The sequence below is a fragment of the Grammomys surdaster genome, unplaced genomic scaffold, assembly GCF_004785775.1.
Source record: "Grammomys surdaster isolate TR1022 unplaced genomic scaffold, NIH_TR_1.0 66, whole genome shotgun sequence".
NCBI lineage: Eukaryota > Metazoa > Chordata > Mammalia > Rodentia > Muridae > Grammomys > Grammomys surdaster.
The window spans coordinates 4,131,482-4,143,871 of record NW_021604568.1 but is presented as its reverse complement, the minus strand read 5'-3'; the positions used below and the strand labels follow the sequence as shown (position 1 = coordinate 4,143,871).

Below are 12,390 nucleotides of genomic sequence, written 5' to 3'. Positions count from 1 at the left end.
AAGAAGAAGAAGAAGAAGAAGAAGAAGAAGAAGAAGAAGAAGAAGAAACAGAGATTTCTTTTCCTACTAATCGGCCTGAACCATACTGAGTTTCAGAGACATTCCATTGTGTTCTAGCATAGCCACATTCAATGGCCGTTACCTGCTCAGTGTCAGAGCTCTGTCTGTGTGAGGTCTTAATTTGGTACGTATTTCCTACTGCATCACATCCTACCTTGATCCTACCCCTGCTTCTGAGCCACACCCTGCATGCTCTCCCACCCAAGGATTTGCCAGTTTCATCACTTCTATGACAAATGCTATTTTCCCCTTTCTTTTAGAAAACCATGAACTAAAGACAATTAATAAGATATTTCCTAAAAAGGTTTTGCTGTAGCACTAGCTTTGGGCAAATACCTAGACAGAGAACTGTCTGTGATGAAGGTCCTTACTTTGAGACATCAGAAAGTCTGTGAAGCCTTTGGGAGATGGACCAAGCACTCAGTGGCTGCTTCTCAGAGAAGCAACTAAGGAGAAAAAGAAGACAAGCATAATAGGAACAGAGTGTAGGGGGATGGAGGCTGGAAGACAGAGAGGTCATTAGGAGAGTTGCCTTGAATGTTTGACAAGAATACTTTGCAGAGGTAGGCATGGTGATACATCCCTTTAATCCCAGCAAATGGGAGGCAGAGGTAGGAAGGTCTCTGTGAGTTTTAGGCCAGCCTGGTCTTAATAGATTATAGAGAGGGAGGGAGGAAGGGAAGGAGGGAGAGAGAAAAAGAAAGAGAGAGAGAGAAAAAAAGAAAGAGAGAGAGAGAGAGCCCCTGTACCAAAAATAATGTTCAAGAGTTGGCTTTGGTAGCATTATTCAATAGTTAACAGAACATTAAATGTTGGCCCCATTGGTTTATGGAACAGAGACCCAGATGATCCCAAACTCAGCTACTTTTGTGGCTCCCGTCTCCAGTTCTTTTAATCCTAGCTAAGACAACAGCCTTGGACACTCTCTTCCGGTCGTAAGCCAGGCCGAGGGCAGCCATGCAGTCAATGAAGAACGTGGTGAAGTTGATGTGCCAGCGGTACTCACTGACAGAGTAGTCGTAGGGGAAGACGTGATGGTAGTTGTGGAAACCCTCGCCTGCAACAGAAGCAAGGAGAGCATTCAGGGGGCTCAGTGATTCCTGCTTCCCTTTTGTACACCTCTTAGCTGTTGTGTACCTCAAACCTTGAAGAATCTCGCTGTTGGGGTGAATAGATGAACCCCCAGTCTTGTATTCTAAAGCAAATAGATGCCCTCAGAGGCATCTCAGGAAACCAGTTGGCAGGTTTTGCCCACACATGCGTGTCTGAGAGTCTTTATCAGAGGAAGTTTGTATCATAAGAGGATGGGAGAAAAACTGGATCTGTGGGAATATACTTTACGATGGAAAGAGGGTTCCAAGCCCCACAAGGTCTGTGCCTAGATGCCTGCAGTCAGAGCAGGGCAGAGGATGGGGGTCAGAACTGTAGCCACTTTTCTTTTCTTTTTTTTTTTTTTTTTTTGTTTTTTCGAGACAGGGTTTCTCTGTGTGTAGTCCTGGCTGTCCTGGAACTCACTCTGTAGACCAGGCTAGCCTCGAACTCTCGAACTCAGAGATCCGCCTGCCTCTGCCTCCCAAGTGCTGGGATTAAAGGCGTGCGCCACCACCGCCCGGCTTGTAGCCACTTTTCTTAGAAGGAGTAAGCCACACTGTCCTCCATGAACTGCTGTTGTCTGTAAAGTGGAGGTTTCAGCGGGGTACACAGCAACCACCATTTTTTGTTGTTTTTTTGAGACAAAGATTCTCTGTGTCCTGCCTGTCCTAGAACTTGCTCTGTAGACCAGGCTGTCCTCAAACTCCCTCCACCTACCTCTCTGCCTTCCTGCCTCCCAAGTGCTGGAATTAAAGGCATACACCGCTATACATGGTGCAGCAACCAAATTTTACAGGAAGTAGTCCAGGCCAGTGACAGGCATTTCCTTAGCCAATCCTGGCTCACTAGAGACTGTTCTGGCTGCTAATTCTCTGAACTTTGACCTTGGGGTGAGGGAGGCACTAAGAAAATAGAACTCTGAAAGTACTCAGAGTCTAACACTTGAGATTCTGAGACTCCCAGGATGGCCATCTTGCAGGATAAGGAACAGAAGTCTTCATTTTGCTTCTCTCTATGATCAGTTTGCTGTTTTTCTGTTGGCCTTGTGCCCCTTCCTCCTGAACTGATTTCAACAATACCGATCCTTTCCAGGTTGAAGTAAAGACAGTGAACAAGAAAAATCAGTGAACCCTGAAGATAAAAACATCCCTAGAGGAAATCAGAAGAGCGGAAAGAATATTAAGAGCCAAAGAAAGGGGGAGGTGGGAGTGCATTATGTAATGCCGACGTTGGGACACGGCATGGCTGTGGCGATCTTGAAATCTCAGCAGTTGTCATTAAATGCACAAGATCTGTACTAGACTGAGCTGATCAGCACCAGCCATGGCAAGAAGGAAGAGCTCGTGGGGTGCCACCCATCCTTGAGGATTTATACACAGTGAATGGTTGATAGAGGAGAGATGGACACCATCAGGAACCACAGCGCTGACCAGTGTCCATGCTTCTGAGAACCAACTTTCAGCCTGTGCTCCTGCGAGCCATCCCAGTAAAAGTCCCCAGGTCTCAGACACACAGAAAGATAGGAAAGGAGGGCTGGTTGTCAAGAAGAGGGGGAATCATCAGGTGTGAGAGGTGGCAAGAGATAGGGCAAAGGGGTAAGAATGATTGCAATCACACACATTCGTGAAAATGTCGCCCGTGATTCTATGTAATTAGTATATACTAATTAAAACATTGTTAAATTAAAAAAGTGTGCCCAAGTTCTGGAGAGATGCTCATCAGTCAGGAACACTAACTGCTCTTTCAGAGGGCCTGGCTACAGTTCTTGTCATTCATGTGGTCACTGAAAACCATCAGGAACTCCAGTTCCAGGGGATCCAACACCTGCTTCTAGATTCTACAGGCATCCATGCACACAATATACACATATGCGCACAAAACACTCACGCACATAAAAATAAATAAATAAGTCTTTTAAAAACTATCTCTCACCAGGCAGTGGTGGCGCACGCCTTTAATCCGAGCACTTAGGAGGCAGAGGCTGGTGGATTTCTGAGTTCAAGGCCAGCCTGGTCTTCAAAGTGAGTTCCAGGACAGCCAGGGCTACACAGAGAAACCCTGTCTCGAAAAACAAAACAAAACAAAAAAATCTCCTCTGGAGTGGGTCCCCCCCCCCCCGAGCACCCTCATAGAAACAGGGAGAAGGATGGAATAAAGGGGTTCTGGAGGGGAAACCAGGAAAGGAGATAAAATTTGAAATGTAAATAAACAAAATATCCAATAAAAAAAGAAAAGAAAAATATCTCTCAAAGCAGGACATGGCAACACACGCCTTTAATCGCAGCATTCAGGAGGCAGAGGCAGATGGGTCTCTGTTAAGTTTGAAGCCAACTGGGTCTATACAGGGAGTCTGAGGCAAACCAGACCTACCATGTGAGATCCTAGTGAGATCCTTGCTAAAAAAAAAAAAAAACATGAAAATTCCCCCCAGAGATAATGGACATTCTACAGAAAACAAGAACAGAGAAGGAATTCCTTCTAACCAAATGACTCCTAGGAAGACTTCTCAAGGGATATACTCCCTCTGAACTCTGGGTTGTGTGCTGTGACTAAGGGCACTGAATCAAGCCTGCTAACTTCCACACATGCCTCCACAGGGAGGCTCTGAGTAAGACCTAAGTAGGCCTCACTGGCTCTTGTCTGACGTTTAAAACAGAGTCCTCTCTATCTCTGTGTCTCTGTGTCTCTGTGTCTCTGTGTCTCTCTGTCTCTCTGTCTCTGTCACACACACACACAAAACAGGGGAGGAGGAGAGAGAGAGAGGAGAGAAAAGGGAGATTCAATTGCATGGGTAGCAGCTAGGGACAGGAAGAGATGGCCCAGGAAAGCTATGGAGAATGATCATCTTAGTCAAAGAACATGAGCACATGACTATGAGACAGGTAATTAAATGAAACAAAACCTCTGGCAGTCAAGGATGAAGTGACAGGGCTAGAAGAACAGCTACAGGGCGAATAACACTGGCGACAAAGCCAAAGGCTGTCCAAAGGCTGGCAGCCACTTCGAGCTTAAGGGCTCTGGAATCGAGGAAACCCCAGAGTCTGTACAGACTCTGCTTACTGGTTCAGGACACACTTCTGCCTATGTTACTCCACTTCTATGAAAATCTCTGAATTTTATAGCATAGGTGGTGGAGTTTGGGTTTTTTTTTGTTGTTCATTTGTTTGTCTGTTTTGGGTTTTTTTTTTTCAAACACAGTCAAATTAAGAGTATGTGTAATGGTGGAAAGTACCTAAAAGATGGAGAAAGATCCAGGAAACTCTGGTGGTGTGGCACAGTTGAGGTTTACTGAACTAAGTAATAGTTTATTTTTTCCTACTATGCAGCAGGCATACATATATAAAGCACTGTGCTTTACTGGCCTTTCCATCGAAATTACTATTCTATTCTGCATCTTCTGCCCCTAGTAAGACGCACGCTAACTCAGTTGCAACTGGGAAAGGAAAATTTAAAAGGACCCAGTCACATTAAAGTCAACAGATCAGCCCTCATCTTAGAGTAGAAACCTATGATCCAAAGCAATCGTAAAAGCAGACTCTAATCTGGTCTCTCTGACTTAGCCTTAATGCCCTAATCAGCAGCCTACCTCATGTTGTCTTGATGTGAGCTGAGAACTTACCAAAAGATGCCATTGAAACCAGGGGATTCTCTCGGGCGCCAATGCCCCTGTCGTAGGGCCGGTTCCCGTAGAGGTGAGCAGCACTGTTCACCAGCCAGGTAAAATTCAGAAGTATAGCATACCGCAGGAAAGTAGTGACACATAAGCTGTGTAGAAAAGGTTCACCCCAGAAGTACCAGGGTACCAGTGTGTGCAGGACGATGAAGATGAGTGTGACAGCTAGCTTGTAGTACCTATGCGGAGAGATCACACACTGAGTCTGTGTAGAGAGACCGCAGGCAAACTTGAGAGGGTCATGCTCACTGGGGTGAGCTGCCTGTTCTCCTGCACTATGAATATGGGAGGGGTATAAGTTATCTCACTCTTACACACACATACACACACACACACATACACACACACATGTGAGTGCTTGCTGCATGTATGTATGTGTATCACATGTGTGCACATATCCAAAATGTTCAGAAGGAAGCACTGGATTGTCTGGAACTGGATTTACAAGTTGTAAACCACTGTGTGGGTACTGGGAATCGAACCTAGGACCTCTGGAAGAGCAACCAGTGCTCTTAACCATTTAGCCATCTCCCTGAGTCTTTATCTCAAATGTTAGATAAGGAATACTGCTGGAATGTGGGTTATAATGTGTGTCTAGGACTAGAAGCCCACTGTTTCTTCTCACAAAGTGTAAGGCCATGTTGGCCAAACAGGTCAGGCTCAAAGTACAAACTCATCTGCGAACTTCAGCTGTCTGGGCTCCTGTTCAGCTGCCTTAAGGTCCTTTCTTGAGTCCACAGAATGTGTGACGTGTTCATTTCCTGCTACTATCTGCTGGATCTCTGCTCTGCTTTCCAGGAGACATACTGAGTGCCTGCCCCCTAGACTATTTGGTGGACCGAGGACAGGGACCAGGGTGCATATTTTACATACCAAAGCAGACCTGGCCACCAGATTCTCCCAGCATCTCTCAGTCCCTACCTGGTATACCCTGCCCCCAACCCTGAACTTTGCAGCCCAGGGGCTGGGGCGACCTTCCCCAGAAGATCTTCCCTATATAATCCATACATGTTGCCCTTTCTCTCCCTCTCCCTCTCTCTCCCTTCCTTCCTTCCTACCTCCTTCCTTCCCCCATCTCTCCCTCTTCTTCTCTCCTCTCTCTGTGTGCCCTTTCTCTCTTTCTTTCCCCTCCAAACATGGCAACTCCCCTGGCCTCAGTCCTTGGGGCCAGTGAACTCACCCGCCGAAAGCAGCTTCCCAATTAACCTGCCTTTAATATAATCTAACCTGGCTTCAATTGGCTGACTTCAGTGGCAGCGGAGAAATGACCTATCACTGACCACCTCCAGTTCTCAGTCCCTTTGGAGGCTTTACTCAGTCTTCACTCCCAGGCCATTGACATTGCAAGGGATTTGATCGATATCTGTCAAACAGTCTGTTATTCAACTTGTACTGACGTTATCTGCATCCAGCTCCTTCCCTTTCCACTCTTACCTTTGCATCCCTGGCCTGGGTCTCCCATATCTAATGTTTCCCTGAACTTCACCTGCCAATCAGAGGCTCCTTTCACCTGCATTGGGGCAGCCTCTCTGAAACATATCCCAGCCCCATGATGCCGAGGGATCTCCTTCAAGGAGAAAACTTTAGCTAGTCTCAAGTACTGTATTTGTGTTGTCTCTGTGCTCTCTCCCTCTCTCCCTCTCCCTCTCTCTCTCTCTCTCTCTCTCTCTCTCACACACACACACACACACACACACACACACACGTCAGAATCACTATTGTTTCGCAGGCTGCTTTGATCAACAGCTCTTCCCAGCCGTCTTGGTCTGTGGGAACCTTTCACAGTGCAGACAGTGTGCTGCTTTGCTTCTGGTTATTTGCACACCTGCCTAGGAATACAAGCTTTTCCCCATTGCTTCTCTTACTGCATCCATGACTATTCTAGGTCAGTGAACACTTGTTTCATTTATGGAAATACCTCAGAAAGGAACACAGCAATAATCTGTGCTTGAGGGCCTATGAGACATCAGAGAACTGTGTTTTAAAACAACTGTGAGCATGCAAACAGAGTAAAAGCCTTCAGCTCTTATTTAATGTGTTCTATTAAAAAAGTAGGGTCCCTAAATCCCAGGTGCCCTGGGTTCCACCCACAGCCCCCACTCACCTCCTCTGGAACATCACCAGCTTCTCAGCTTTTAGGTCAGACATGTCCAGTTTTCCTCCCTTCTCTTTGACAGCCGGGTGTTTGCGCACAAGCAGCCAACCCACATGAGAGAAGAAAAAGCCCCGGCGGGAATTGTGAGGGTCAGCGTGTGTTTCTGAGAACTTGTGGTGGGCGCGGTGGTCTCGGGCCCATTCATACACGTCATTCTGGAAGCACAGGGAAGAGGAACCCAGTGTTGAGAAGAGATGCCCTCCAAGGAGAATGCAAGGTCCTAGATGTCTGCAAGGGTTTCAGACTCTCAGCCCAACTCACAAAAAAAAAAAAAAAAAAAATCCCTCAGGACTCTGACCAAAGGAGTCCTTGTGGAGCACTCTTTTCTGCACACTTGCCCCTGAGGCAAATGTCAGAAAGCAACCTACAGTCCTGGCCCAGGAATCACACTGCTTCTTCCTTTGTTGTGTGATGGGGAGATGGCACATGGAGCAGAAGGGGACAATGAGATCCACACACCGAGAGGAGAAGAAGGCAAGGAACACTGGTTCTCGGAGAAAGGAATATGAGACGGGCTTCTCACAGAAGCACAGAAGCACATACTAGTCACTGGGTGCAGAGACTGTGAAGTGAGGGCCCCTGGGAACACTAATTCTGCTCTGTCAAAAAAGTATGGGGATCATCCTGGTGCCTTTACAAATGACAGCTTGCCCAGCCCAGTGTGGGGGCCAGTGTGTAACTCATGATCCTCGTCCCTTTCCCAAGCACCCTCTGGTTTATTTGTAACACTTTCTACACTTTTTTGTTTGTTTGTTTGTTTGTTTGTTTTGTTTTGTTTTGTTTTGAGACAGAGTTTCTCTGTGTAGTCCTGGCTGTCCTGGAACTCACCCTGTAAACCAGGCTGGCCTCGAACTCAGAAATCTGCCTGCCTCTGCCTCCCAAGTGATGAGATTAAAGGCGTGCGCCACCACTGCCCGGCAACTCTTTCTATCCTTTCAAGACTACACCAATGTGTCTTTTTGCTTTTGTCCCACATGACATCGGGAACCTTGAGGAATAAGTTGTTAGGCAGGAATGATTATGAGGTGAGCATCTCAAGTCATGCCAAGGCAGAGGGCCTGGCTCAGGTCCTCTTACTGCAGGGTGAGCCTCATACCGTGAGCTATCCTGCGCTCACTGCTGAAGTCTAACAGCAATAACAGGCCCTTATTACTTTCACTTTTTCCGTTCTAACTTTTTGCCTTGGCAAACTTCAATAGTTGACTTGCCCAGCATGGCAATCACTCATAGACCGCAGTGTTTACCTGCCCAACCTCTTAATGACCAAGTGCAAAATGGAGCTCGATCTCCTAAGACATTTTGGGGATTTAATGAGTTCATCTAGGTCACAAACACTAGGATTCCACCTGCCATTGAAGTGTAACATGGGGACCATGGGGAAAACAGTGACCCTATAACCAGAGAGTCTTCCCATGAACTATTTCCCATCCTGGTGACTCTGAGATGCCCCATGCTATGTGAATGCATTTGTGGTGACTACAGGAAAATGAGAAGGATAACGGGTGTCCTGTTGGCTCCTCTTGGGGTGCTGATTTGCTGCACACAGCCCCCCCCCACCCCGCTTTCACAGAGTAGACATGAAGCCTCTACGAGCAGCTTCTTACCTGGAACGCCATGGTGTTGGCCATGATGAGGAAGATCCGCAGGGGCAGCCGTGCTTTGTACGTTCTGTGGCTCCACAGGCGATGAGCTCCGGCTGTGATGCCCAAACCAGCAACCATGTTGTAGAATATTCCTGTCAGGAGACAGCGGGAGAGTTATCAACCATTGCTGGTCCTGTCGGGCCAAGGATGTGAGGACCCTTTGCTGACTCTCTAGTCTGCTGCTTCCTCAGAGGTTAGTGAGAATCCTTTCCCAGAACCCTGGGATGCCTTGGTCTTCATATCTTGTGGCTTTGAACACTTGAATAGTTGCCTTATGCACCTGTCTGTCTGCTTGCCTGTGTGTCTGTCTATGTATGTATGTATGTATGTATGTATGTATGTATGCATGTATGTATGTATTTATCTATCTATATCTATCTATATCTATCTATCTATCTATCTATCTATCTATCTATAGATGGAGGTAAGCTAAGAAGCCCCAGAAATCAAGACAGGCAACAGGGCCCTCACGATCTGTCTGCAGGGAACAGTACCCTGAGCCTATCGATCATGACCTTCCTCTGATCTAAGTTGTTCAGGGCCACAGATTACCCCTCAGTGCCTTGAAAAAATAGCCACCAGAGCAATTGGGTTCAATTAATTACAACAACTCCCAAATTTTAAGAGATCACAGGCCTGTGCCAATTCACCAGCTGGAACATTTTGATACGATGGCAGACACATGCCTATATCAGGGCCAGTCAGCCCTGCACAGAATTATGTCCTTACAGTGGCCTGAGCTTTACCAAGAATATTAATATTTTCATAATCACTGCACACCCTGGGTGGTAGGTGTTATTCTGTGGCATCTCAAAGAATTAGATCATAGAGAAATGTTTTCCCAGAATCATACTGTAGCCATGGGCAGCTCAGTCTCCTGTAAATAAGGAACTGGTCCAGCCCAACATCCACCCTCAAGATCTTTGCTAGATCCCAAACCTCTCCTTTGCCATGTCCCTCTGTCCGTCTAGGTGCTTACTGCCAGCACAATTCTGAGTAATGCTTGAAGCTGGCAGCTAGCGGTGCCTATATTGGGGCAAATCAACTCTGTTATATTTGTATCCTAGACTAATGAGGTAGGTTACCATGTCCTACCCCACTGTCTTCGAAGTCAGAGGCTTAGGAGGTTCAGTTGTTAATAGAGAAGGAAACAGACTACCCTTACTCTGTCCCCCAACTAAGGCTATGCCCACGAGGGCTTAGAGGAGACTTTCAACCATGCTTCACTCCTATTGGCAACTGGAAACCATGGTCCCTGGGAGGCCAGGGAGCATAGTTCAGTTTGAAGTCAAATACATTGTATAAACTCTCTTGTGTGAGACAGAAGTAACAATTTTTCAAACAGCATCTCCCCTCTCCTGCCCCATCCCATTTCTTCTTGGGCTTCTCACAAAGGCCACAGAGACAATGTGCAGGCAGGGAAAGGTCTGGCCACATTCTCTCTAAGCTGGGACCAGACCCAAGTGGTTTTCTGCTTCTGTATATATTTAAACTGGTCTCTTCCCACGTATATGATCTGACCCTGAACCACAGGGGAGCCAGGATTCTGCAGTCACAGGAGGGAATAAAGAGAGGCCCTCAGTGGAACACCCCAAAGTGTTAGTTTTATGCCACAAGTGTCTCTAGGATATTGACTTTGCCAACACTCGAAGTATGCAAAAGGGGACTAAGACAAGAACCCAAACATTGTGTAGCCTCTTTCTCAACCTTGTGACTGTCAAATAGACAACTCAGTTCAAATAGATGGCTCAGTTCAAATAGGTTAGTTCCATGACCTCCAGGCAAGGTCTGTTTGTGTTTATAGTGGTTATTAGGCAACATCTTTTAGCATTGTTCTAAGAAGAGGGCTGGAAGGTTTTCCCCTTTTAGCACCCCATGTCAATAGCCCTGCAGGGCAGGAGGCTCCCAGAGTAGCCAGGTTAGCAGAAGTACTGGGAAAACACACAGCTAGCCTAAAGAACATGACATGACCTTTCTAATCACAAAGCACTCTTGTCCCCATTTGGTACCTGGAAATATTGTAGTCCTGAAAAAGAGGTTCTCCTCAGTTGTATTTCCCTGGCACCTACAGAACTTTTAAGGTGATGCTCCAGGACCAGAGCTCAGCTGCTGCAGGTACTAAGAACTGGAGGGCAGGGGTAGCCAACACAGGCAGCCAACTTCTACATCGCCACCTTCCTAGAGGCAACTACCAGAAAAGTCTTCTGTCTTCCAGAGTGGGACCCCGGCTCACCATTCTTCAGAAGGTAGCAAGGAGCTCTGGCCTGCAGAGTCCCCTCCTCTCTTCTTGAGTTAAGAATCGGGAGTGAGAGGCGAATCTACCTGAAAGCACATGTGTGGGTCCAGGATCCAGCCCTGCATCTGCCTACACCCACAGATCCCCAAGGAGCTGAGCTACCAGATAAGAGACACAATGTCAACCTTCTTCCTTGTTACAACAGCCTGAAGACCAGGGTTTCTCAGTCTCTGGACCTGGCTATTTTGCGCTAGGTGAGATGGGGGTGGGTAGGAAACAGCAGAACTAGTGTTAAAAGGTTCTGGACCCTTTGTCCTACGTGGTCTCCAGAGACAGGAGCAGGAACTGGCTGATCAGGGAATGAATGGAATGTCACCCCATTCTGAACCCTCTTTTTTCACTTTAAGAACATCTTGCTGACTGACAGAACTGACCTGGAGCAGCAGAGCCATACACTTGTGTACTCAGATTGTATAGGGAGCCTGCCTCATCTTTCTCTGGGGCAAACAAACCTATCCTAGCCAGAATCGTGTACAGACATTTTTTGTGGGTAATCCTCTTCTCTGCCTTCCTCTTCGGTGACCCCCTTCTGAAAAGTCTCACTTTACTCTGTCTCCTGTCTAAGCAAATCGCCCCTGGGGCCCTCAGCCAGCTCCCATGTCTCCCAGTGAGGGTTCTAATTTTCTTGTGGCAGACAATGCTGTGTCAGGAAGCTTTCTGGACAGAAGAGCTCCTTCAGAGACTGTCAGTCATTTGCCATAGATTTTAACATCCAGGTTAAAGGGCCCCAAGAACTGATACTCTTGCACCCCAATCCCACGAGGCTCTGCCCCCGGTCTAGTTATCAGGATCTCAAGAAGTAGAGAGAAGATTCGAAAAAAATCTAGACAGAGAGCGGCTACCTTTCAGAATCGCAGTCTACCTTATTAAAGAATTGGGGAGAAACCTGGAGTGCTGGCCCAGGATGGAGAGGTTGGGGGATTACCCAAGAGGCAGGTGTAGACCTTGCAGGAGGGAACCAGTGTGATCCCGTACAGGGCTCCCATGTGCAGCAGGGCCATGAAGATGATGTTCCTCCAGACGTACTCCAGCTTGGGCGGGGGCCCCTCCTCATCCTGGTAGGTGGGATCATATAGATCATCTTTTATTTCAGGACGTATGCCTTCTGCCTGGAGGGGCATCTTCTCTTTTCCATCCTGCTGTCTCCAGGAATGAGGTTCCATGATGGTGGTAGCACCACACTTACTGGAGATTTTCAATGAGAGGAGTGGAAATCAAGAGCAAGTACCCCAGGGTAGCACGGGGGTATTTCTCCTGTAATACAGCCAAGGCAGTAGAGTCAGAGATCCCAGTGCCCGATCGTATGAGGACAGAGTACAGATGTACTAGATGGAGCAAAGAAAACTTCCCAGAAACCACCTATAATGTGTTGACGATAAAACCTCACGATGAAGGGGCAGGAGGGGGAGTAAAACATTTGTACCTCAACCAGCATACAAGGGAAAATGTGCATGCATGCAGACAGGTACTG

The 12,390-nt window shown here is 47.2% G+C and overlaps 1 protein-coding gene across 1 annotated transcript; it reads right to left on the bottom strand.

Annotated features, from left to right (window-relative positions):
- Nucleotides 1–18: 18 nt before the first annotated feature.
- On the bottom strand, nucleotides 19–12,118 carry LOC114625916 (acyl-CoA desaturase 4; the record flags this gene model as incomplete). Its single annotated transcript, XM_028773289.1, has 5 exons — nucleotides 19–1,117; nucleotides 4,772–5,004; nucleotides 6,930–7,135; nucleotides 8,585–8,715; nucleotides 11,845–12,118. Coding segments are annotated over 5 exons (1,044 nt in total), but the record flags the coding sequence as incomplete, so codon positions are not given.
- Between the last annotated feature and the right edge of the window lie 272 nt (nucleotides 12,119–12,390).